The 26,454-nt window shown below is 49.4% G+C and overlaps 1 protein-coding gene, 1 long non-coding RNA gene and 1 other non-coding gene across 3 annotated transcripts; 2 read left to right on the top strand and 1 right to left on the bottom strand.

The window, feature by feature from the left end:
• TRIB1 (tribbles pseudokinase 1) lies at positions 11,086–19,462 on the bottom strand. Its single transcript, XM_018058560.1, has 3 exons — positions 18,384–19,462; positions 15,880–16,172; positions 11,086–13,421 (listed from the first exon to the last, which is right to left on the bottom strand). Exons 1-3 carry the CDS (start codon positions 18,741–18,743, stop codon positions 12,956–12,958), a joined length of 1,119 nt encoding a protein of 372 aa, XP_017914049.1. The 5' UTR covers positions 18,744–19,462; the 3' UTR covers positions 11,086–12,955.
• LOC108637499 lies at positions 19,770–20,187 on the top strand. Its single transcript, XR_001919104.1, has 2 exons — positions 19,770–20,000; positions 20,115–20,187. It is a non-coding gene; the product is annotated as an uncharacterized LOC108637499 (long non-coding RNA).
• On the top strand, positions 24,746–24,817 carry TRNAC-ACA. The gene has a single exon. It is a non-coding gene; the product is annotated as a tRNA-Cys (tRNA).

Genomic DNA, 26,454 nt, shown 5'->3' with positions numbered 1-26,454 from the left:
AGACCCTGACCCAGGCACTTCATGTGACAAGGTCTCAACTTCCCCAGTTGTAAAATGAATAGAAGCGTGTTCTTTGGACATTAGCATGAATAGGAATCCACCAAGAAACCGACTTAAATGCATGCCCTGGGACTTCCCTAGTGGTCCAGGGTTAAGAATCTTTCTGCCAATGCAGGGGACACGACTTCAATCCTGTTTCGGGAAGATTCCACATGCTGTGGGGCAACCAAGCCCATGTGCTACAATTACTGAGCCCGTGAGCCTAGAGCCCTTGCCGTGCAACAAGAGAAGCCCCCACAGTGAGAAGCCCGAGCACCCAAAAATGCACAAATAAATGAACAATACAGTCGCTTTATTAAATAAATAATAAGATAAAATGCATGACCTTGCCCAAGAAAATGCAACTCAGCCAATCATTGGTAGAGTCAGGAAATCAGCACTCTTAACCCTCACCCAGGACAACTGAACAGTTCAGGGACAAAATTTTGAATACTGATGATTTCAAATAATTTTTCAGCTGCAAAAATCTTATTCCAAATATAATCTTCTGTAGAAAATCATATATCCAGCACATAAATCAGAGAGGCTCTGGGCAGGAAAGAGGAACAGAATGAGGCTGACTTCTCCTCCATCAGCTGTTTCTCCCTCACACTCCCTCCACCTCACCATGCAGAGGCCCCAGGCACCCCAGGGTTCCTTAGAACACAGTTGGAAAACCACCACTCTAGACGCTTTCTGATTCAACATTGTACAGCTATTCATGAGCATTCACCATTCTAGGCATTCTTCCAGGTACCGGTATCCAACAATAAAAACAAGTCCCATTTCATATTTTAGGGAGATGCATGCTTAGAACTGCCATGTGCCAGTTCTAAGGGCTATTTGTGTATTAATTCAAGCAGTTCTCACCACATCCTTACCAGACAACTACTGCCACTAGACCCATTTTACAGAAAAGGAAACGGAGGCTCAGGGAGATTAAATAAATCGCCCAACATCATATACTAGAAAGTGGAAGAGCCAGGATTTTGAACCTGGAGATTTTAGCTCTGGCCAACACGTCCTTCTGAAAACCTGCCCAGTTCTCAGAACCTCTGCTCTATGAGCTCAGGAGGTATGTGTGAGCCTTCCTGAGGCATGTAGATTTCTCTGCCTGTCTCTCCACTTATGTTGTTGTTTACTCGCTCAGTCTTGTCTGACTCTTTGTGACCCCATGGACTGCAGCCCACCAGCTGCTTCTTTCCATGGGGTTCTCCAGGCAAGAATACTGGCGTGGGTTGCCTTTCCCTTTTCAAGGCGATCTTCCTGACCCACGGATCGAACCTGGGTCTCCTGCATCGGCAGGCAGTTTCTTTACCACTGAGCCACCAGGGAAGCCCTCCCCACCTACAGGTTCAAACAAATCCCTTTCGCACCCAGGCCCTGCAGGGTTAAGACACCAAGACTGGGCTCCAAGATGAAATTGGACTCTGCAGGGCTTCTAGTTGATGCAAGCGGCCTTCTCTACCTGAGGAACGCTGAAAGGCTCATCTCTGGGAGTGTGGAAGAATGTTCTTTGGCCCAGGTGCGGAGTTATTCTGGTCACCGCTGCACTGCTTGGCTGGCTGTTAGGAAGATGAGTGGCCCCAGCAGCTCTGTGGTGTTCCCAACTTGACAGGGTGACATGGATACGTCAGTAAGCAGAGCATCAGCACCAAATTAGGAAGCTGCGTGGGGACACAGCCAAGTGAGTGCTGAGTAAGAGTAGAGAGCACACGGACCGGGAAACTCTTCCAGCAGGAGGCTGGGGAGGGAACTCAGAGGACATTTACACCCAGGCCACTCATTCTGCCAGCCAGGAAACCGAGGGCCTGTTGCAGCTATGTTCTTAGGCTCCAGCTGTGGCCTCTGAGGTCGAGAAAGGAGATGGGATTGAAGGTAAGCAGACAAGTCCATATCTCAGTCCTGTCCTTTACTGGGCTCTGTGGCCCTGAGCACATGACATCTGAGTCTCTGTTCCCCATCCAGAAAAAAAGGACATGATATTATCCCTCAGATACACTGTGAGGGTTGCAAGAGATAATTCATTCAACACATCCAATGCCAAGCAGCTACTCAATAATATTTGTTCCTCTCCACTCCCCTCTCCTGGATTGGGTTTCCCAGGTAGCACTAGTGGTAAAGAACCCACCTGAAAATGCAGGAGACGTAAGAGACGAAGTTCTATTCATGGGTCAGGAAGATCCCCTGGAGGAGGGCACAGCAACCCACTCCAGTATTCTTGCTTGGAGAATCCCATTGACAGAGGAGCCTGGTGGGCTACCATTCATGGGGTCGCAAAGAGTCGGACATGACTGAAGTGACTTAGCACACTCATATACTCGTTTTCTGGAATAGGCTCATTTAATTGAGACCTAACAGGCCTCTGTTTGGAAATGGGTTCCAATCTCATGTTTCTCTAATTGGCCAACAGCATCAACTTCACCCAGAAACTGGTCGAAAATGCAGACTCTCAGGTCCCACTCAGCCCAATGAACAGAATCTGCATCTTAACAAGATCCCTGCCCCCACACATGAGAAGCACCATTAAGCATATTTTTAAATGAATAGGCTTATCTTCCCTGGTGGCTCAGAGGTTAAAGCATCTGCCTCCAATACAGGAGACCCGGGTTTGATCCCTGGGTCGGGAAGATGCCCTGGAGAAGGAAATGGTAACCCACTCCAGTATTCTTGCCTGGAGAGTCCCATGGACAGAGAAGCCTGGTAGGCTAAAGTCCACGGGGTCGCAAGAGTCGGACACGACTAAGTGACTTCACTTACTTACTTACTTACTGCTCTTGGCCATCGTTGATCCCATTTATCAAACTGCAGTGTTGGAGAAGACTCTTGAGAGTCCCTTGGACTGCAAGGAGATCAAACCAGTCAATCCTAAAGGAAATCAATCCTGAATATTCATTTGAAGAACTGATGCTGAAGCTGAAGCTCCAATACTTTGGCCACCTGATGTGAACAGCCAACTCATTGGAAAAGACTCTGATGCTGAGGAAGACTGAAGGCAGGAGGAGAAGGGGACAACAGAGGATAAGATGGTTGGAGGGCATCACCAGTGCGGCAGACATAAGTTTGAGGAAGCTCTGGGTGTTGGTGATGGACAGAGAGGTCTGGTGTGCTGCAGTCCATGAGGTTGCAAAAAGTTGGACACAACTGAGCAACTGAACAACAAGAACAATGGATAGCCTACATTTGCTGAGACTCTGTTGCATGTCAGGCATGTGGGAAATGTTTTACAGGCATGGTCTTATCGATGCACAATCTCAGGAGGTGAGAATTCTCTCCAACCCCATTTCACAGATAAGGCAACTGAGGCTGAGATGGGTGAGTTCCCTTCATGGGTAAATTCTAGAGCCACACTGCAAACCCTGGGCCACTGGGACCCTGGTTTCCTCACTTTGCCACCCTGCTAGTTGGGACTAAGCTTACCCCTGCCTCTGTACAAACTGGCCATGGGTTAATTTGTTTACTCCTTGCTCTCCTCTTGTGGGATCCCAGTGAGGTCTCTTAGGAATCTGTGAAATGGCAGTTTCAAGTCCTCCCTGGCCCCCAAGGTGAATTTCTGAGACCCTGGAGGAGCTGGTCGGTTGAACCAAGTCAGAGAAGTCAAATGGCTCTCTGCTCACCTGCACTGACTAATACCAAGGTCAGCAACCCCCAGGCAGCAAGAAGTGGGTAGGTACAGATGGTCTGGGTCCTGGCCTGCTCCCTGCGACTGGCCCTCCCCTCCAAACTGTCCCCTAGAAGAGTCAACACTTTGACCTGGTGAGCCTGCAACCCAGAAGGAAAAGAATGTGTACGAAAAAGGAAAGAGGAGTTCATGCATGCACTCCCATGACAAAGGGAACACTAATCTTGACTGAAACCCCAGGCCAGGCTCTACGTGTTTTTATCGCCCATCCTGCCTGCAACCCAGCAACTCCTCAAAACACTGCAATCTTGTAGTTCCATTGAGCACCGCCACCCTGGCATTTCTGCAGCCCTGGAAAACACTTATTTTTGTATCCATTATATACATCAGGAAATGATGGCTCAGAGAGACCTTGCAACTTGCTAAAGGTCACAGAGCAAGTTGTTATTATTGTTTAGTCGCTAAGTCATGTCTGAGTCTTTGTGACGCTATGGACTGTAGCCCACCAGGCTCCTCTGTCCATGGGATCCTCCAGAAAAGAATCCTGGAGTGGGTTGCCATTTCCTTCTTCAGGGGATCTTCCCAACCCAGGGATCGAACATGTGTCTCCTGCATTGGCAGGTGGATTCTTTACTACTGAGCCACCAGGGAAAGCCTGTAAGGAAGGAGCAAGGCTGGGATCCAAATCCAAGTCTATCTGACTTCCCAGCATGGGTTCTTTTCACACAGGTGGCACCTTGAACCAGGCTCTGAATAGGCTTACCTCATGTAATCCTCACCACCCCACCCTTGGGGGCAGATGGCATTATCAATGCAACTGAGGCAGAGAGCAATCATAGGAACTGTCTGGGTTATACAGCTAGTTAGCTACAGAGCTGGGTTTCGCTACCAGGTTTCTCTCACCCTGTAGTTCAAACTCTTTCTCCTGCCAGCCCTGGGAAGTATCAAATCTAAAAAGCTTTCTCCAAGTTTCCCCAGGAGGGTACAGGGTTTACTGACATGATAGAACTCTGTATTTATTTGTGCGAATAAATATAAAAGATGAACATCTGCCAAAACGGGGGAGCGGATGAGCCACACATCAAGAGCATGTTCTTTAGAGTGAGCCTCCCTGGGTTGAGAGCTCATATTCTAGCTGTGTGACTAGAACAAGTTACTCACTCTCTCTGGGCTTTCACATACCCATCTGTAAAACAGGACCAATAAGAATCCCTTACACACAGAGCTGTTATATGAATGAAATGAGGGGGCTTCCCTGGTGGTCCAGTGGTTAAGAATCTGCCTTCCAGCGCAGAGGGTATAGGTTTGAACCCCGGTCAGGAAACTAAGATCCCACATGCCAAGGAATAACTAAGTCCACCAATCTCCAGAGCCCATTCACCACAACTGGAGAGTCATAAATAAATAAATATTGAAAAAAAAAAAATGGAACGAGGCTGTGCCTATAAAGTGCTAAGGCAGTGTTGGGGAAATACAGAGTACTCAGCCCGCCTGGGTCCCTATCTCCACTGTCATTTGAATTCCTCTCTTCCTGCACCCATAATTTGCCCAGGGTATCCAGCAGTGAGTCAAAGACAAAGTGAGGAGTGTTTGAGGCTACCTGTGAAATGTAATCCCCAAATTCACTTCCCCAGTGAAGAAGTGAGAATGATACCGATCAGTGGGAACCTGGAAACCAACTCTAACTGCAGCTATCGAGAAAGAAAACCTCAGATACAAGATGAGCGTTGGCTGTGAATTGGCTGTTCTTTCCCCTCTCAGCCTTGGCTTCTTCCCCAACCATAAAATGAGGGGCTGGAGGGTGGGCGAACCTAGCCCCTGGCTGCTGAGGGCTACGGCTCCACAGGCAGCAGGTTTGGTGGCTCTTCACCTCCCAGAGGCCAGACAACCCCTTGACGTGGAGCAGGGATGCGAAAGCTGTTTGACGTGCACTTGAACCCTGACCCCACAGGCTCTCCCCTTCGGGCTGAGGCCAAGTCCTCTCAGCAATGCTCACTGCAGCCTGCTTCTGCCGCCTTCTAGCTCACGGTGTGGCCTTGAGGTCATCACTGAGGGGCACGGCCACGGGCCCGGCTCAGCTGGCTGTGCTGACGGAGGGTGACGGCCACATGAGAAACTGCTGGGGACACTTTCAGTCACCGCCCCAAAGGCCAGACCTCAGAACCTATTTCTTCAAAATGCCACGTCCTGCCTCCAAAATGTTTCTGGCACTTTCCATGGAAGTGCCTGACATTCACCTCATTTGGCTCCAGACACCTTCCAGAAGGTCACGCACAGCAACCAGCCAGCACCCAGGATGCTGAGCCGTGGGTGGCAGGCCTGACGGTGGCAGCTGGGTCGAGAGTGGCCTTTTGACGGAGGCTTCCCCAGTCTCAGCCTTGGTGCCCCACCAAAATGAGAGAAGTGTGGACTAAATCTTGCTTTAGTTTTGACGTTGGAATAACTTGAGATTCACAGAAAAGTTGCAAAGATAGTACCGATCGCTGGTTTCCCCCAGTGATACCATTTTACATCTCCACGGTACTCTAGTCTCAACTAAGAAGCCAGCAGTGGCACATTATTACTGATTGAATTCCAGACTTTATTTGGATTTCACTCATTTTCTCACAAATGTCCTTTTGTCTGTTCCAAGATACCACACTGCATTTAGGACTAAATCATTTGCAAAGTCTCCCGGTTCTGAAAACAAAGAGGCAGGAAGCCTTCATGTTTAAGGACTCCAGATGAATGCTGTGCTGGGTGACTTCGGGTAAATCCCTCATTCTCTCTGAACCCCGGTCTCTTTTTGTATAAAAAGGGAATGATACCAGTACTTCTTTATAGGGATACTATGAGGTAATTATTTGTTAATTCATGTGAAGCACTTAGCCAGGCTCATAGTACACCATCAGCACTCTATTGATAAATCTCAGTGCATAGAAATCCTAGACCAAAACCAGGATTAACCTCAAATACTATACACCTCCAGGCAAAACATCTCCCAGCACAAGAGCTGCTCCGAAAAGAAGAAATTGTGCTGCTGGTCTAGTATATCAAACACAAAGCGGACAGCACAAGACTGGAAAAGGCAAAGATCTGGAGCCACACGGGCCCAGCTTAGGGCCCAGTCCACTCACTCTGTGAACTTGGACTCACTATTCAACCACACTGTTCAGCCACACTGTTCCACATCTGTTAAATGGGAACAGATGGTTCACTTCACAGGGTCCTTGAAACAAAGTGAGATGTGTACTGTAAAGCTTCTAGCAGGACTGAGCTGTGAAATTTGGCTGCATTTTCTTGGGCGCAGATGGTGACTGCAGCCATGAAATTAAAAGATGCTTGCTCCTTGGAAGAAAAGCTATGACCAACCTAGACAGCATATTAAAAAGCAGAGACATTGCTTTGCTTACAACAGTCCATCTGGTCATATCTACCATTTTTCCAGTAGTCATGTATGGATGTGAGAATTGGACCATAATGAAGGCTGAGAGCCGAAGAATTAATGCTTTTGAACTGTGATGTTAGAGAAGACTCTTGAGAGTCCTTTGGACTGCAAGGAGATCAGACCAGTCAATCCTAAAGGAAATCAGTCCTGAATATTCATTGGAAGGACTGATGCAGAAGCTGAAGTTCCAATACATTGGCCACTTGATGGGAAGAACTGACTCACTGGAAAAGACCCTGATGCTGGGAAAGATCAAAGGCAGGAGGAGAGGGGAACATCAGAGGATAAGATGGTTTGATGGCATCACTGACTCAATGGACATGAGTTTGAGCAAGCTCCAGGAGTTGGTGATGGACAGGGAAGCCTGGCATGCTGCAGTCCATGGGGTGGCAAAGTGTCAGACATGACTTAGTGACTGAACTAAACTTGTCTTTTCCTGGGCTTTCCTGGCGGCTCAGATGGTAAAGAATCCACCTGCAATGCAGCAGACACTGGTTCAATTCCTCGGTCAAAAGATCCCCTGGAGAAGGGAATGGCTACCCACTCCAGCATCCTTGCCTATTCCATGGACAGAGAAGCCTGGTGGGCTATAGCCCAGGGGATCACAAAGAGCCAGACACCACTGAGCAACTAGCACTTTCCCTTTTCCTGCCTCTGCTAGGAACTGCTAAGTCATTGACTGCTACCAGGATTTTCAAAGAATCCACTGGACTCTGATGTGGGCAGCTCCCAGGGGCCGGTGACAAAATTCCTTGTTTCTTCTGGTATTTTTTTTTTCTTTTGAGAGAAGGACCATGATTAATCAAATTACCCTCCCTCCCCTAGCCAAAGTTATGTTGAAAAACCATTTCCATAATCTTCATTGCTACAATGTCTTTCTCATCCAGAATGAAATTTTTATCCTAATTTCATGCTGCCTGTGCCTAGTTTTAAAAGGAAGTGTAAAGCTATCCTGGTGGTCCCTCTGACGAAGATTGGCTTAGGGGCCTGTTTTCACAGAATCACAGAATCAGTCTGTTTTTACAGAAGAGCAGCTGGAGGGGCTGAAGAAATCAAAGAGCTTTACTCCTATTTCAGTCAGTTCAATAGCTCAGTTGTGTCCGACCCTTTGACTCTTTGCGATCACATGGACTGCAGCACACCAGACTTCCCTGTCCATTACCAGCTCCCAGAGCTTGCTCCTGTTTAAAGATGAGCAAATGAGAACAAGGGTCGCAGATCTGTTTGTTGAAGGTCAAATAGTGAAGGGGCTTCAGAACTAGGAAGAGACCCCAATCACAAGATTCCTGCTTCTGTATTCTTGGCTCTCTGACTTGGAGGCCCAATAGGCTCTGAGCTGCTGGAGGACATCCCTCCACTCACTCATCCACACACCCATCCATTCGCTGACCCATCCAATGATCCACTCTCCCACCCACCCACCTCCCACTCATCCATCCTCTCACCCACCCACCCACCTCCCACTCATCCATCCACTCACCTACCCACTCACCCATCTACTCACCCACTCACCCACTCATCCATCCAATGACCCACCCAGCCACCCATCACCCACCCATCCACCCACTCACTCATCCACCCAGTCATCCACTCACCCACTCATTCATCCATCCATGTTGCCATTGGACACCTTCCTGTGATAGACATTGAGCTGAGTACCAGAAGCCAGGGAGATGAAGACAGTCACAGTCCCCGACTTCACGGAGTTTTCTATTTGGGGGCAAGGACTGCGTCTTGGTCACGTTTCCCAACGATCTACCACAGTGCCTGCCACATGGCAGGAGACCAGTATATGTTTTTTGAATAATGGATCTCTCATCTTCAGTAATGCTCCCACCTTTATAACTGAGATACTGAGTTGTTTTGAAGACTCTGATGGGGCTGAAGTCTCAGCATTTGTCCTGAACCATCTTCTCCAATCGTCATTCTTACCAGAAGTTAAACGGCCATGTGCAGACACAGTCACATTAGACAAGGAGTACAAAGACCCAAGATCAGGTCCCAGCCCTTAGCCGCTTACTCCTAAGCAGCTGCTGAAAGACACTTGAGACTGTTTTCTCATCTGTAAAATGGAGCAAATATTATTTGACTTGTCTGTTTCACTTGGCTGCTGTGACTATTAGAGGGGAGAGAGAGAGAGAGAGGAGAGGGAGAGGGAGAAGGAACAGGGGAGAGAGAAACTTCTAGTATGATATGAAAAAACAGTTACTGAAATGTCACTTGAGTGATTTACATTAAGGATGTAAAGGAAAATAAAAGCGATCAGCTTTTTAACCATTGCGTGGCACACTCTCCTTCCAATCTTCTATAATGTATTGATAACTGGCTATGATTGCCCCAGATTTGTTTCAATCTTTGGAGAGATTAAATTTCTGGATTTGTGGCATCACATGTCATCCCAGCTAATCCTGATCCATATTTCCCTCCACTTGGTTCATGTAACAACAGTACAAAGAGGTGTTGTAACCTTAATTGCTTGCAAAGTGTTTCAAAATCCTTAGATTAAAAAGCCTGGTGAACTCCAAAGTGTTAGCCTTCTGTGTGCCCAAGGAGTCGTGCTGATCCTCGCCTGGGTTTGTCAGGGCAGGGAGAAGTTGCACTGTATGTTCTGAGGATCCACAAACTTCGGGGTTTAAGGATCTTATTCATGGAATGACCCTAGTTCAACTCCCAGCTTCCTCGTTTTTTAACTACTCAGGCATTTGCCTGTTCTTTGCTTCGTGCTTTTTCCATTTCTCAAGTTCCTGGGTCATGAGGCCTGAGTTGCAACTTTGGTGTCATAGGTCTCCTTTCCTGGGTGATCTCAGCCTGAGTCCTAGGAAAAGGCAGTTGTGTCATCTGTAATTTCTGTTTGCCTTTTCGTTTAAGCCCAGAGTGTATGGCTTAATGGTTATTCTAACTTTTACCATTAGAATCTGGAATTTAATTTCTGTCCCATAGCTTCCCTGATGGCTCAGATGGTAAGAATCCACCTGCAATGTAGGAGACCCAGGTTCAATCCCTGGGTTAGGAAGATTCCCCTGGAGAAGGGAATGGCTACTCCCTGCAGTATTCTTACCTGGAGAACCCCATGGACAGAGGAGCCTGGCTGGCTACCGTCCATGGGGTTGTAGGGTCAGACGTAACACATTCACTTTCATGGTGGTATCCCCTGGAGGGATGCCAGGTGGGACTGAAGTGGGTAGGAGGGAGATTCTGGGGTCCTAGCCATGTTTCTTTTTTCTTGACCTGACTCAGGTTAGACCAGTATGTTTGGTTTGTGAAAATTCAGAGCCACCCACTCCTGTGTTTTCTGTATATGTGTTACACTTTACAAACTTTTAAAAAATCACTCTGGATGCCAACTGACTTCATTTAGACTAGATTTTGTTGTCATAGTGAAGTTTTATACCTAATCAACTCCAATTTCTGTATTTGTGATTCAAAATAATGTTGCTTTTAGCTTTCCTATTAGTTCCACTTTTACATTTACAGAAAAAAAAAAAAAGGCCTCAACTAATTTAATTAAGTCTAATGGGGGAGGAAAGGGTGGAGTTGGGCTCTCAACAGGAGGCCTGGTGATACCTTCAGGGATGGATGTGGACCTCTGAAATTACAACAGAATTCTGTTGGATACACATGGATGTTTTTCTGAGAAGCGTCCATAGTTTTCATCAAATTCTCAAGGGTCTGTGAAAGACCATAAGCCAGAGGGATTCTTACAACTCAAGACTTTTTCATCTATGTGCCTCTTCAAATGTTTCTCAACTCTTAAATTCAACTCATAGCCCTCATCAGCCTGATTCACCAAATTGGTCTCACCCATCAAAATGAATTTGTCTACTTCAATGGAAAAAGTGAATGGGTTCAGCTTTGTCAAAGGTCATATATAATCATCAGCTGTTTACTTCTTCATCTCCCCATTGAGATTCCAGGCCCGAAGCCAGCGACCTTTGCATCCACAGCATGAAACTACACCAGGTAACGGGGGACTGGACTCCAAAGAAGTCACTGCGCCTATTTACGAAACCAGATTTATTAAAATCTCTCTACAAGTCAGAAATGGCCGTCTCAACATATATACACATGTACAGGAAGGGTCTAGTGTTTCCAAGCCCCAGCAAACCCAGAGTCCTTAGCCGGGTCATGTATCACAGATACAACATTCAAGCAACCACGAGAGCGTTAGTGCGACAGAGGTCTCTGTCCTCCTTCTCCAAGTCCCATGATTCTGTCAAGGTAATATTGCCAATGATCATTCACATTTCACGTGGTCTTAGACACGCAGGTTATTCAGACAGACACAGAACGACGAACAAGTGTCAGAGTGAAAACGACATTGAATGTAGAAAAGGTACGTTGTATGTACAGAGCACACAGTACGTGAGGTATACACGGTATTCTCACAATGCATGTTAGTAGTTTGCCTAAGGCGTAGCCCTTAAAGGTGACTGCCTGCTTTTGTGCCATTTCTCAGAATACAGTATGTTTGGTTTACCCGTTTAACCACCGGATTTCAGTACTGTCTGAGACATTTACTGATATTTCATCTGTTTTTTTAATGCAAGTGGCAGTTTCTAAGTTCTATCTTCCGTAGGTAGTGAGTTCCCATCTCTGGAAGCATTCAAACAGAGGCTGGAGTCCCACCTGTGAAAGAATTTGGGGGGTACGGTGGGGTACGGGGATTTCTACATTGGGAGGTGGTAGAGAAAGGAAAGAAGTTGGACTAGATGCCTTTTAAAGTCCCTTCCGACCTTAAAGATTTGGGGCTTGCTATTTCACTCCATATACCGATGAAACAGATGCATTCATAAACCACACCACAGATGAAATATTAACAACCTGTCATGCAAAACTGCAGACCAGACCCATGGGGGTGGTTAAAGACTAATTCTGGAAGTTAGTCTGAGAGCCGTCTAAGACTATCCAAAATTTACTTTCTCTGAAGCACAAAAACTTGCTCTTGGGAGAGAGGAATCTTCTTTTCTTTCTCCTCCTAGACAAAATGCTCCACCCTGAGATGGTCTTGGGGGAAAAAAGGAAAGGATAAATGCTAACATATTTGAGGGGAACCAAAACAGCTAATGGTTTCCAAGTGCTCAAATTCTTTTTAAAAGTCTCCAGTCTCTCTGTCTGAGCTCAGAGTTCTGAAACAGCCAGGAGCTTGAATCTTTTGTGATACTCTTCCACCATTAGCTGGTAAGTGCTTTTATAGTGAAAGGGGAAGGGGCTCATTTCAAGGTCAGAAAGAAGGCTTTAGTGCAAATGGGGTCTTGGCAGGACACAGAGGAGAGATGATTCTGGGTTCATGGTTCAGGCAAGTTTCTATGCCCCTGAAAACAGTCTGCTCCAAAAACATGAAGAAAGGGCGAGTGTTAAACCAAACCAGGAAAAAACAATTTTCCAATCAGAGAAGCTGGGGGTAGCGAAAGCCTGGCTACCAAGGACCAGTTTGAAGATGGCAGGTTTATTGGCCCAGGTAATCTGTCACCCTGTTAAAAATATAGTTATTGCCCAAAATGCCATTGTGTGATTCATTTCCTCTCCCTTTAGAGTGTTCAAGTTCATTTCACTCCATCACACGCTGCAGGATATTCATACTCCGTGCCACCCAGAAAAGAGGTGGAACCCCCCAAATCCAACAAAGGGATAGTTGGCGAAGGTTCACTGAGGAAAACAACTCTGTAGGGCAGCCAATCAGAGTGTACGCTGCTCACCTCCTCAGTCACGCATCCGGAAGGTGAGAAAGAAGGGGCGCCATGCTGAATTCAGCACCCACAGTCTCCACGCCATCACCTGTCTGGTTGGCCTCACGCCGAAAGGCCTGTCCATCTTTAGAAATGGAAAATGCCATGTGTGAGAATTATGAGGTTTCTGAGGTTTGGGGATTAGCAGAAGAAGGAACTGATGTCACTGTCCTCCTGGTACTCTGGAACAATCTGGTCGGAAGTTCCTACTTCTGAGTCGACGTACCCAGGTTCCAAGACAGACTCAAACCAGGGATGGAGTAAGATCTCTGGGGCAGTGAGTCTCTCCGAAGGCTCCCGTCTCAGGAGGCTGCGAATGAGGCACCTGGCTTTGGGAGAAATGTGGTCAGGAATGCAGAACTGTCCACGTCGGATTTTGGAGAAAAGGGCACTGGGGTCTGAGTCATGGAAGGGGTAGCGCCCCACCAAAAGGGTGTAGAGCATCACCCCAAGGCTCCAAACGTCCGCTGCCTTTCCGGAGTAGGTCCCCGTGGTGTTCAGAATCTCAGGGCTCACATAGGCTGGGCAGCCGTGTTTGTCTGACAAAGCATCATCTTCTCCCTTGATTATGTGTGTATCTTCAAGACTTTCCAGTCTGAGCTGGGTTCTGTAGAAGACATGAAACAAGCCATTACTTCCAGATCCAGCTGCTATGAAAAACAAGGCCTTCCTTCCCAATAATAGGGCCCACAGGCACTCAACACAAAGGCCCAAGGAATGCCAGTTACCCCTTCATCCAGTAAGCACTGCCTTGCAACCTACCCAGGAGGACTCCAGATTTCACAAACCAATACAAACTGCAATAAAAATTAGCAAACTATTGAGAGAGCACCTGGGGTGGAGGGTATGATGCAAAGCCCCAAATACTATTCATGATGCTAGAGCTTAGAAGAAATATCCTAATAGAGGTTACACAATCTACTAAGTGCACGTTGCAGCAGTGGGAGTCTGTGTCAGGAGAATGCTGACATTTCTCCAAAAGCTGCCAGGGAAGAACAGTTTATCCTACTGCTTCAGGGAGAGCCAGAGCATCCTACAAGCCGATCTTATCTCTTATCATGCCAACTGACTGCCAGGGTCACTAGGACTGATGCTTGGCAATACAGAACATTACAGAACCTGGAGCCCAAGGTCACTGATATTGTACACGGATTGTCAGCACTCCTGTCCACACTGATACACACACACACAGAGAATTCTGTCCACCTGAGCCCAAGCCCACAATGGCCTAGACTCAGGAAAAGTATGAGGAATGTTAATTACGTATATTGGGATATTTAATTGCAAAGAATGCCAAGACAAGAAGACAAAGAAAGCAGCTGGTGGGTTTGAAAGATGCAGGATGCCTAAAATGCCCATGTACATGTATACATGCACACACACACAAATACACAAACACACACACACCCCCTAGGATGGCATAGCACCACCTGAGCTCGTTTACCCAGATAGAGATTCATGTGTTCAGGTAACAACCAATCTGAAACATCTTCAGTCAAGGCTCTCAGGTGAAGCTGCAGGCACCTCCCTGTTCAGATCCAGCCACTCAAGCCTCCTGGGCTCCCCCAAAGCCCAGAGCCACGTGGGGAGCCTCCAATATCTGGTGGCCACTGTGTCCCCCCGCCCCAAGTTTCTCTGAACTAGCCCTGTTTCAGTAAATCGTTGGTTGAGAAGGATGCAATTATTTGGTACAGGCTACTGGGTCAATTCCTTTTCCTCTTAAAGGTCTAGTTGTTTTTTTTTTTTTTTTCCTTCCTGCCTTCCTGTTCCCTGGAGTGTAGTATACATGTGCTAACTTCAGTATGTCCTCAGCCTGACCTCCCTCGTCGTTATGTAAAATACCCATTGGTTCTGTAAACGGAAAATATGACTCAACCCACACCGCCTGTCGCTGATTGGTTCCTGTAGTACTAAAACCCTGCACCTGTGCTGCTTACAGGGCTAGCGTCAGCCTGCCATTGCTTAACCCTCGGGTTGCCAAACTCCACGCACATGACATTCGCCTGTGCAATGGTGGATTTCAAAAGTAAGCAAGGAGGTGTGTAAGGCATGTTTCAGAAAATACATCACCATATCAAAGGAGAGTGTTCCAGGAACTGGAAACTTCTTCATTGCCAACACTTTGCTTTTCTTTGCTAATCAGTATGTTCCAATAACTCTTGCAAGGTCAGACACAAAGCCAGGTTTTCTGGCAACAACCGTGTACATTTCATAGGATCTGGAGTTAAGGCTAAAATGGCACAGCTACAGCAGGAGAGTGCACACCCACCTGTGCAACTGGACAGTGGTACTGCTCTTAATCTTTCCACAAGGGATGTGGCCCACCTCCTAAAACCAGGTAAGGTTTACCTTCTGCAGCTTCCTGACTTCTCTTGTCTGAAACCTCAACTCTGAATCTTAATGTCTCATTATTGTCTTATCAGGCTCATCTTGTTCTTTTATGAGGTAAGCCATGATCTATATTTAGCAACCAATTCCATCTGGCTTCCATTTCTTATTCAACAGTGGCTATTTTCTGAAGATGTATCCAAACAAAACGCCTAAAAAGTCACTTGACAAAGTGGAGAAAATATTGGGGGCCAAGCATGACACAGAATAGAAGTGTGGGGTGAAGGAAAGGGAGAGGTTTCTGCAAATACGACAGTCTGACCAGTTCTGTGACACTTCCTAGGTACCAAAAAAAAGGCACTCAGTATAAACAAGGATTTTAAAATGTCCTCTAGGAATCGATGCTGTGAAGGGCAGGCTGACATTTGTACCGGAGAAGAACTGACCTTTCTGACAACAATGGGGAATAAACCTGATCCCGGGGTGGAAGTGGGGAGGGTAACCTGTCCTCACGTGACATCCCACAAATGCACCGAGGTGTCCCCAGGCCACATCCACAAGAGTGCAGGAAACCCAGCTGTGGCCTTGGCTCCTGAGGCGAGAGGACTTCTCAAGACTGACTCTGGGACAACTGAGCCCTTGATGTTGTTCTGAGCCAACACACCACCCCTAACTGCTCAACCTGCACCCTCGTTTCGGCTCCAAAAGGCACAGGAGAGGTTGTGGAGGCCGCTCACCTCTCTTCGGTGGAGAAGACAAACTTCCTAAGCTTCAGGTCCCCCAGCACAATGGCTGACTGGTGGCAGTGGGCGACGGCAGAGACAATCTGCTTGAAGAGCCGGGCGGCCTCCTCTTCCCGCAACCTCTTCCGGCTGCGCACATAGGAGTGCATGTCCCCAAAGTCCCTCTCAAAGAAGACGTAGGCCTTTGTTTCCCCAAGGATCACCTCCACGATGCCCGTGATATTCCTATGTGATGGCAGCTGGATGTAAGGCCGGATTTTGTCCTGGTAGTGTTTAATGGGAAACACCTGCAGAGAGAAGTGGACCCACTTAGGAGGCTAGAGAAGCAGAGACTGCCTTCCAGCAGCTGGGCTGCAATTCTCAATGTGGGAACTCTGGTTGACATGGGACTTCCCAGGTGGTACTAATGGTAAAGAACCCTTCTGTCAACGCAGGAGACATAAGTGATGGGGGTCTATCCCTGGGTCGGGAAGATCCCCTGAAGGAGGACAAGGCAACCCGCTCCAGTATTCTTGCCTGGGAAATCCCATGGACAGAGGAGTCTGGCGGGCTACAGTCCAGGGGATTGCAAAGAGCCGGACATGACTGAAGTGACTTAGCATGCATGCACACACCCCCATTAGCTCTTCAACTCCACTTTATGCAGTTGCAGCTACCCCTAACACCCCCAAACCAGAAGCATCTAGGGCTCTGGGCTAGCAAATATCCAAAGAGCCACCATATGGATGGTTTCTCTGTATAGCCTTCCACAAGCTCCAGAGCTAAGCCCTGAAGTCTCCACCCTCTGTGGCCTTGCTCACTGGCGGGTGCGAAGGGGCTGATGGAGGTCCCTCTGTTATCTGCAGGAGCAGTCCCTGGAAAGACATGACCTCCTGCAGACCAGGAAGGGCAGAGAAGATGGTGACTATGCAGCTTCCAAGTGGAAGCAAGGGGCTGGAGAACACGCAGCTCTGTCATTACCGGGAAGGAACAAATGACTCCAAGTCTGTCAACACAGCCCTAAGCAACCTGCCTGGGCTGACTCAGGTATAAGCAGTCTTGAGGTAACATTCCCACAGGAGGGATTCGTTTATTTATCTCCCTCCCCGCCCCCCCCACCCGCACCCCCCGACACATTCCCACCCCCACCTTCACCCAGGACACCAGTAGCATCTCCTCTAAGAAGCTGACTGGTCTCTTTAAGGGCCTTTTGTTTAGTCCGGTTACTCATATCCTAGACTCAACTGGAAACGGTGACACACGTACTGTCACCATCTGGATTCGGCTATTATCTGCTCAGAGGAACTGGAAGGGGTTGCACAATGACCAGACCCACCCCACCTCTGAGGCCTGGCTGCTCTGTCACCAGCTCGAAGAAATCTCTCCACTGCCCCCCTCCTCCCACCCCTAGCCCACACTCTTACTCCTCCCAAAAGAGCTCTTAGCCCCAGCGACCCAGAAGAAAAGAATTTCCCCCCCTTTAAAACTGGGCTTGATCATGCATCTGAGTTTTCATTCGGGCCGGCCAGTAGATGGCAGCAGCGAGCCCAGGGAAGTTGGGGGGTCAGGTGAGTTGCAGAAAACCCAAGAGTGACTTTAACTGAAGGGTGAACCTATCTTTCAGGTGAAAAGGAGCAGCCCAGGGGATTATCAGAAATGTCTGAGACCGGGGTGTCCAGCTTGCAAAAGGTAGATGGACTGTGGGAATGTTCTGCGTCTACTGGCGCAGGAGGAGAGCGCGGGGAATCCTGTTTCTAGTCGTTCCTCCAATTGGATGGCATCCCTTATGTTCAAAGGAAAATCGCTGGCCGGAAAATCAAGACATGAATGGAAGCGAGGGTTCCTAGCCGGCGCGGGCTTTCCAACATTTCCATTCCGGCCAAATCTCCCAGCCCTGGCTGGAAGACCCCCCACACCCCCCACCCCAGACTGCTCTCTGGGAAAGACAGAGTTCCGGTTCCAGCGCGGGTTCCAGCCGGAATCCCCAAGATCTGCGCCCGACACGGACCTCCCGCCCCCTGACCACCCACAACTGAGCCCGGGTGCCTCGCAGCCCCGGCGAGAAAGCTGCCAGCTGCTCCAAGCTCCAAGCAGGCACCCACTGCAGGGCGCCCTTCCAGAACGAGGGGCGGGGGGACCGAGGAGAATGAGAAAAGGAGAATGGCACGGCCCTGGGATCCATTTCAATTCCACAACTTATATGGAGCGCCACGCACTAAACTGGGCGCTAAGAAAATAATATCTAATAGATATAAAGCAATTAAGCACCGCACTTCCTCTTGACCGCCGAGTTCGAATTATACCACTTCATCCGAACCTCACAATTCCCAGTAAGGAGATCCTGGTCAAATGCTGCCTTCCCGGGCTCAAATCCACTTAACCGCCTTGCCTCAAGCCCAAACGCTGGCGGCACCTTCGGCTCCCGGGCGCTGGCGGGCGAGACCTCAAACACTTTTGCCTGCCACCGTGTGCCCCCTCACCCGCGACCTCCGCCGGGTCCCGGCCCCCCGGTTGCGTACCTTGCAGCGCAGCTCGCGGCCGGTGTGGATGCACAGTGCCCGGGACACATGCTCGCGCTCAGCCAGGGGTAGCAGCAGGTAGTCAGCGATGCGGCTGGGCCCCGGCGCGCTCCCGGAGCCGCCGCCGGCCCCTGGAGCGGCGGGCGGAGGCTGCGGGCTGCAGGGAGAGCCAGGGGGGCTGAGGTAGTCCGGGGGGCTCGAACACTCGGAGAGACGTGGGCACTTGGCCGCCACGGCCGCCGCGTCGTCCGCGTCCAGCAGGCGTTTGGCCGGGGTGCCCCGGCCGGCGGCGAGCAACAAGGCCGGAGTGCGGGGCTGCGAGACGCCGTTCATGGCAGAGCGCACGGGACCGACCCGCATCCCGACCCGGGCCGGGGCGGCCCCTGCTTTATAAGTCCTCGGATCCGCCCGGAAAGGCGCGACGGGCGCCGCGACTTACTCCAGCCCGGGGGATGGAGTTTGCAGACGGAGCTTGGTTCTGCCCCCACTAGGGGCAAAGCTGGAGCCGCTCCTGGTGCACGCGGGGATCACGCTGGCAGCGCGTCAGCGGCGCGGAGGCCGGCTCCAGTCTCCGGATCCTCGCGGGTACCTGCTCCCGGCGCCTCGCAGAACGGCGGCAGCCGCCGCTATTGTTGTCGAAGCTGCCGACAGTCGGGGAGGGAGAGGCGGCCGGCCTTCCCGAGGTTCAGAGCGGCGAGCACAGGATTCCGCAGGCTCGCTGGAGCCACGGAGCAAACACACTTCCCAGAGCAAGAAGTCTCGTAGCGAAAGCCAAAGCAACTTTTCCGCGGCGCTCGGAATCCGGCGCGCTCTTGGGCTCCCGGCGTGAGTGTGCGCGAGCGAGACGCTCTCGGAGAGAGTGACTGAGTGTGAGTGAGTGTGTGCGCCGCACCGATCCCGGCCAGTGCACTCCTCCTTCTCCTTTTCCTCCACCTCCTCCGCCTCCCGGTGACTCACGCTGTATACACACACACTCACAGGCCGGGCTGTGTAAACAGTTGGGAAGCCGGGTTGTGCAATGAGGTGGCTGCGACGACTCCGGCCCTGCCGCCGGGCGAGCAGTCACCGAAGTGGAGGGGGAGGACAGGGGCGGGGGGGCGGCGGGAAGGGGAGGTGGAGCTGGGTCGGCGGGGGCGAGGGGGGTGGCCCGAGGGCTGGGATGCTCGGGGCTGAGCGCGCTCCGGCGCAGGTGGTGAGTTCTGAGCCCGCTAGGGCGCGCGCGCACATTCCCCCCAGCTCCCCCCAAACCCTCAACAGGCTGGTCTAGGCAGGAGGCGGCGCGCGCCCTCCCGCAGGCCGTGGACTCAGCGCTGGAAGCCGGGGGAGGAGGCGGAGGAAAAGTTCCCGTGACGTCAGGGTCCCGGGGAAGTGGGCGGGAGGGGAGGGGCCGCGGGAGGTGAAGCGACCGGTGATTGGTGCGCGCTCCTCATTCACTCGGAGCACAATGGACCGCGGGCGCGCGCACCAGTTCTCCAGCACCCGCCGCTCAGTGCCGCCGCGGGGTGACTCCTTTTGCCCCGGGGGATCCCCTCGCCGCCCCGCGCCTGGAGACCTCGGGTTGGAGCTGTAGGCGTCGCCGAGACCCGGCGGTAGCCGGAGGAAGGGAGGAAAGAGAAGGTGATGAATTCCAGAATCACTCATTCACCCCCACGCGGTAGTTCCGGGGAAGACCTATGCGTGGTAGTGTATGTGACGGTTTTTTTTTTTTTTCCTTTTCCTGCCCCCTCCCAGCTCTAATCCCCAGCGTCTGTTCGCTTCCACAAATAGAACCTTCTGTTGGATGAAATAAAAGCAAACACTAGGCCTTCTGCTCTCCTCCACCTCCACGCCCCTCCCGCGCCTGCCGCCCGCCCGGATTGCACGGAAATAGCTTCTCCCGGCTCCCCGGCCGCCCCTTCGCGGTGACTCGCAGAAAGAGCTTCCTGAGCCGCGGCCGGTGGGAAACAAAGGATGTGGGGAGAGGGCGGAAGGGGCCCACGTGGCCGTCCCCGAATTCCTGTCCCCTCCCCGTGCCTCCTCCGCAGCCTCCACACGCGCAGCAGGGTCTAGAGCCCCGGGGCTAACCCGGTTCCTTGGTGACCGGGTAGATAGTGATACTGCCTACACCCAAGCAGTCCTGCCGGGGCGTGTGCGTGCACTCGTGCAACCTGATTTGCGTGAGCGCGAGATGTGTCAGACCCTGCACAGAGCTCCATGAAAAAATAACCTAGACGCTGTCGCTTTTCTTTCGAGAACCAGTCAATTCGGAGTCCCTGGACACAGAACATAGATAACTGATCAGAGTCCCTTCTGTACTTCTGCTAAATGCTTTATTTTCTAAAACCAGATCGAGCCCTAAGGATAAGTCCTTTTCCATATTGTCTCCATTCATTCAGCAAGCACTAATGAAGCATCTCCTAAGCTAGAGGCTGAGGATTAAGAAGATGAAAATTAACAATAGCTAACACTAATTGAACTCTGTAACGTGGCAGGCGCTGTTCTTAGCGCTTGACACACTGATGTTTTACAACTACCCAGTAGAGTTAATTTTTGTCCCATTTCACAGAGAAGCCTGCAAAGATTAAGTTACTTGCTGTGGTCAAATTCGCTACTGAATGCATTCAAGCTCTTAAAGCATTTGTGGGGACTCAAAGTAGAGATTACAATTTGTAGAGTAAGGTAGGATTCCATCTAGAAAGCATTTGACCTGGGGGGATATTTGAGATTGTAAAAGATTTGCATGGAGTGAGGGGGTGGGGAGGTGGGAGGGTGGGCGGGGCAGGTAAGACAGGATGTGGCGAAGGATCAGGTTGAAGAGGCGAGGTTGGCTATAAGGGTGGAGCTGAACCTGCAGAAATCATCGGAGAAAATCTCCAATGCCTGCTCAGAAGGCTGCACTTGATCTTGTAAGCAAGAGAGAGTCCACCTGAGGTTTTCCTTCTTTCAAGTTCATTTTGTGCCAGTTATTTAAGATCCACTGAGCTGCCCACTGATGCTGAAGCTGAAATTCCAATACTTTGGCCATCTGATATAAAGAACTGACTCATTGGAAAAGACCCTGATGCTGGGAAAGATGAAGGCAAGAGAAGGGGACAACAGAGGATAAGATGGCTGGATAGCATCAGGACTTGATAAGCATGAGTTTGCACAAGCTCCAGAAGTTGGTGATGGACAGGGAAGCCTGGCTTGCTGCAGTCCATGGGGTCGCAAAGAGTCAGACACAACTGAGCAACTAAACTGAAACTGACTGAGTTGCCCACTGGGCATCATCACTTGGATGGCAAACTCAGCAAAGGCCATCAGCCTCTTTGTCCAAGGTGCGCACCTGCTTCACTGCCTCTTCTAAAAGAAAGGCATTGCCACCATCATGCCTGGGGACAGAATCCCTGGCAGTCATTTCCCCTTGAATCCACCTTTTTTTCTGTCCCCTACTGGGTCATCACTGGGTCCAGTCCTAGTCCTGCTTGCTCTCAGAGACATCCCCTGGCCATCCCTGCTCAGCTCCCTGGGGCTGCCCCGCACAGACTTTTTCTCATGCTCCCTTGCCCACTGGCTTCCAGCCCATTCTGCCCAGAATGAGGCCCTGGAGGAAGATGGGAAGGTGCTGCTCTGGGCCCTGGCTGCACCTCCTCTGTGGCCCAGCCACCCCCACCTGCCTTCAGCCAGCCCCTGTGTGTGGCTCTCACCAGGTGCTGCCAAGATCTCCCTACAGGACTGAAGGATTTATCCACCCATGCCCACTCCACCCTCTACGCTGGGGGCGCTGAGAGTGCCTTTTGGGAGTTTTGGAAATTGCCTTGACTAAGTAGGGCTACCTTGCTCAAGTTCACACTCCATTCCCAGGAGGTCCAATGACAGGTGATTGTAGAGTAAACAGGTCCAGCCTCCTTGCCCAAATTTGAGCCAACTCTGAAGGGCATCCCAGTTTCAGCCCACCCATTTAGGGTCCACTGAGTTCGTCCCTGAGATTGCCTCCAGCCTGGCTCTTCTCTCCATCCTGCCCTATTCCTTCCTTCCCCTTCCAAAGGCGTTTCCATAATAAACCTCCTGCATTCTAATCTCTGTCTGAGTCTGCCTCCTGGGGGGACCCAACTGTGGTGCCCTCTGCCTCTTCGTGGTCCTAGCTTACTCTAGGCACTCTGCTCCTGGGAATCAAAAGACACCAATTTCCTCCCTCCAGCCCTAGAGTGAAAGCTGCTTCATGATGTGTTGCTCATCTCCGGGCTGCCCACCATACCCTGTTTTGTTCTATTTTTGTTTCTGTTTATCTAATACCTTTATAACTAGTTCCACAATTTAATTTTTTCCACTGAACTTCCTGGCCTAGGTTTCATTTTCCTGTCTGATACAAACCCTGTACCTCTCCCATGTCAATCCACTCCTTGCCATTCTCATGATCTGAGTTCAGGACCTTCTCCTGGCTTTCTGCACTAGGCTGCTAACTGGGTCACTCATTCATCCTTTCAGCATACAAAAGCACCTACTCTGCCAGTGCATCTACTAGATGCTGGAGTTACAATGGTGCACAAAACCAAATGTGGCCTTGAGCTCTTTAATCCATTCCCCACACAGCTATCAGAGTACTTTTTCTTAAATTTAAATTTGATCACATCAGGCCCTGGCCTAAAAACTTGGCAGAGGCCATCAGAAGATAAAATCAAAATACCCTCTTTTCTGGCCCTACTTCCCTTTCCAGCCTTATCTATCTTATCTCCTCACCAGCACCCTACCTATGCCAGATCCTGGTAGGAACCTAAGCACATCTTGCTAATTCACACATCTGCATTTTTGCCTGTGATGTTTTCTCCTAATTCCCCCCTCCCCCCTGCCAATAGGATGAACTCCTATTCATCCTTCAAAACCCCACCCAGATTTCTCCTGCACTGCTGTCAGATGTCAATGTCATCTCAAGCACTGTTGAGTCTTCCGTCTAGCTTTTTTTCATGGCATTGTCCACTCAGCTATGTCCCAGAGGGCAGGAACCGTGTCTTATTTAGCTGTGTATCTCCTGTCCCCAGCCCAGTGTCTGTTATAAAGGGAGGGCTTACTAAGTGACAACCAAATAAATGTACTCAAGGGCAGAGGGTTATCCAAAAGGAGGACCTGAAATGCTGGACAGGGCATCTGGGCCAAGGCAGGGGCATGGGGAACAGGGCACAGAGTTAAGAGTTGAATGTCTAGCCCTAGAAGGAAACAGGATATGGGGAAAAAAAGGGGGGGTGTGCGGAAGTTTTAGGGGCCTCCAGCCTGGATGTCTGGAAGGACAGACTTGTCCCTTTGGCATGCAATCAAGAGAGCCAAGGGGACAAGTGAGCTAAAATTGTCATCACTTCATTGCTGGGCTTTTCCTGCTGGCCAAGTCTGGACTGAACTTCCATCAGACTTTTCAGATACTGATTTGAGGAAGCCTGTTGCTTTTTTAAATTTTATTTTATTTATATTTATTTATTTTTGGCTGTGCGGGCTTTTCTATAGTTGCAGCAAGTGAGGACTACTCTAGTTGCGATACACGGGCTCAGTAGTTGCTGCCTGCGGGCTCTAGATCACAGGTTCAATAGTTGCCCCCACGGCATTGGCAGGCAGATTCTTTACCACTGAGCCACGAGGGAAGCCTGCCAGTTGCTCTTTATAGGCTTAAATTGTCTCACCTGTGAGATGGGCTGCTTTTCCTCCCCAGCAAGGTTCTCATGGGAACAAATAGCTGCAAATATGCAAAAAGTCCTTATGAGTTATCTACCCGTACACAGATGTGATGATCAAATATGAGTATGCCTTGATTTCAAACTATGCGCATTTAGTCAACAAATATTCATTATCAGCTTGCCACATTCCAGAGTCAGAAAAGGCCTTTACCATGAAAATCCAAATTGACAGATACAAATATACAAGTAAACAGGATGTGGACTAGGTCATATTCTTCCTGTGTTAAAAGGGTTCTTTGCCTTATAAAAGGGTCTCCCACATGATGCCATTAGCAAGCTCCTTTGGCACGTTTATGGTGTGGTTTGGTAGAATGTAGGTGCCTTGAAAGCAAGATCATGTGTGTGTGGTATGTGTCCCCTTTGGAGCCTCAGTACAATACTGAGCTGACACCAGAAGTGCACCAGATGACAAGCTGAACTGGGGGAAAAAAAAATTGATTTACCTCCAACTTCTCAGGAAAGCACATACTGCGTTACGTAATATGGGGAAATCTGTATTGATTTTGGGGGATAAAGTTAGGCCACTGATGAGCTCAGGCTTGACTCATTTTCATTCATGCCCAGGTAGGTGCCTGGCAACACCATTAGCAAGATTCTGAGTGCCTTTTGCATGCATGCTCAGTTGCTTAGTAGACTCTTTGCCACCCTATGGATTGACCCTATGGATTGACCCTATTGACTTCCCTGGTAGCTCAGATGGTAAAGCGTCTGCCTACAATGCGGAAGACCCAGGTTCAAACCCTGGGTTGGGAAGATCCCCTGCAGAAGGAAATGGCAATCCACTCCAGTACTATTGCCTGGAAAATCCCATGGACAGAGGAGCCTGGTAGGGCTCCTCTATGGGGTCTATGGGGTCGAAAAGAGTCGGACATGACTGAGCAACTTCACTTTCACTGTGGATTGTAGCCTGCCAGTTTCCTATGTCCATGGGATTTTCCTGGCAAGAATACTAGAGTGGGTTGCCATGCCCTCCTGCAGGGTATCTTCCCAACCCAGGGATTGAACCCTCATCTCCTATGTCTCCTGCATTGGCAGGTGGGTTCTTTAACACTAGTGTCACCTGGGAAGCCCTACCCATTCCAAAATGCAGGAAAATTCTCAGAGCAGCCAGGACTCCAGATTCCACCATTTGGCTTCAGGGTACACAGGGCTTTGCAGCCACACATGACATGTGTTATGCTCCCCAACTCCAAATTCTAAACCAGTAAACACACCCAAAGAAAATCAGTCCTGAATATTCATTGGAAGGATTGATGCTGAAGCTGAAACTCCAATATTTTGGCCACCCGATGAGAAGAACTGACTCACTGGAAAAGACCCTGATGCTGGGAAAGATTGAAGGTGGGAGGAGAAGGGGATGACCGAGGATGAGATGGTTGGATGGCATCACTGACTCAATGGACATGAGTTTGAGCAAGCTCCGAGAGTTGGTGAAGGACAGAGAAGCCTGGCTAGGTGCAGTCCGTGGGGTCACAAAGAGTCAGACACGACTGATCAACTCAACTGAATTGAACTGAAACACAACAACAACAACAAAAATCAGGACATATTTAAGAAAAATAATACTAGTATTTACAATAAGGTTCCAAATACTGGGAAAGAGTTGAACATTTACTGAGTTCCTCCCATATAATAGAACTTTATATCTAGTCTCTTGTTTAACATTCAGAATTATCTCATAAACTAAATACCACCATTTTCCAGATTCCCAAGAAGGCTCAGAGACGTTAATTAGCTTGTCTAAGGTCACACAGCTGGAAGGTGGCCAGTTAGAATGAGAACCCTCTTCCGGTTGACCTCAAACCTGGATCTTTCAGCTTTATATGCCACCCAAATTCCCAATGAAGAGGAAGATTATCCAAACATTTCTTCCCTTTAATTTTTTTTTAAGTTCAGTAAAAATCTTAACCTTTTAAGAACTTACCCTCCCCCAGCAAACATTTGCATACACAGGCACACACATATGCAGATACATAATTAAGATTCGTGACAGAGCCTCAAATCTGACTTTGCCTGATGATTTAATCAATTCAAAAGGAAATCAGTCCTGAATATTCATTGGAAGGACTGATGCTGAAGCTGAAGCTCCAATCCTTTGGCCACCTGGTGCAAAGAACTGACTCGTTGGAAAAGACCCTGATGCTAGGAAAGATTGAGGGCAGGAGGAGAAGGGGATGACAGAGGATGAGATGGTTGGATGGCATCACCAGCTCGATGGACATCAGTTTGAACGAGCTCCAGGAGTTGGTGATGGACAGGGAAGCTTGGGGTGCTGCAGTCCATGGGATCTCAAAGTCAGACATGACTGAGGGACTGAACTTCTAAAAAAAAAATTTATTGAGGTAAACAATAAAGGTGTAAATATCTATACAATCTGATGACTTTGGAGA

The sequence above is a fragment of the Capra hircus genome, chromosome 14 (genome assembly GCF_001704415.2).
Source record: "Capra hircus breed San Clemente chromosome 14, ASM170441v1, whole genome shotgun sequence".
Lineage (NCBI taxonomy): Eukaryota > Metazoa > Chordata > Mammalia > Artiodactyla > Bovidae > Capra > Capra hircus.
Note: the sequence above shows the minus strand (reverse complement) of the source record. Positions and strands in the feature narration are given on the sequence as shown.

Bases quoted from the DNA above. Each gene is read 5' to 3' on its own strand.
- TRIB1 (XM_018058560.1), bottom strand. From the start codon at position 18,743: ATGCGGGTCGGTCCCGTGCGCTCTGCCATGAACGGCGTCTCGCAGCCC. The intron at 16,173-18,383 runs GTACGCAACCGG...TTCTCTCTGCAG, and splicing joins GCCGCGAGCTGCGCTGCAAG to GTGTTTCCCATTAAACACTA. The intron at 13,422-15,879 runs GTGAGCGGCCTC...TGTCTTCTACAG, and splicing joins GTCTTCTCCACCGAAGAGAG to AACCCAGCTCAGACTGGAAA.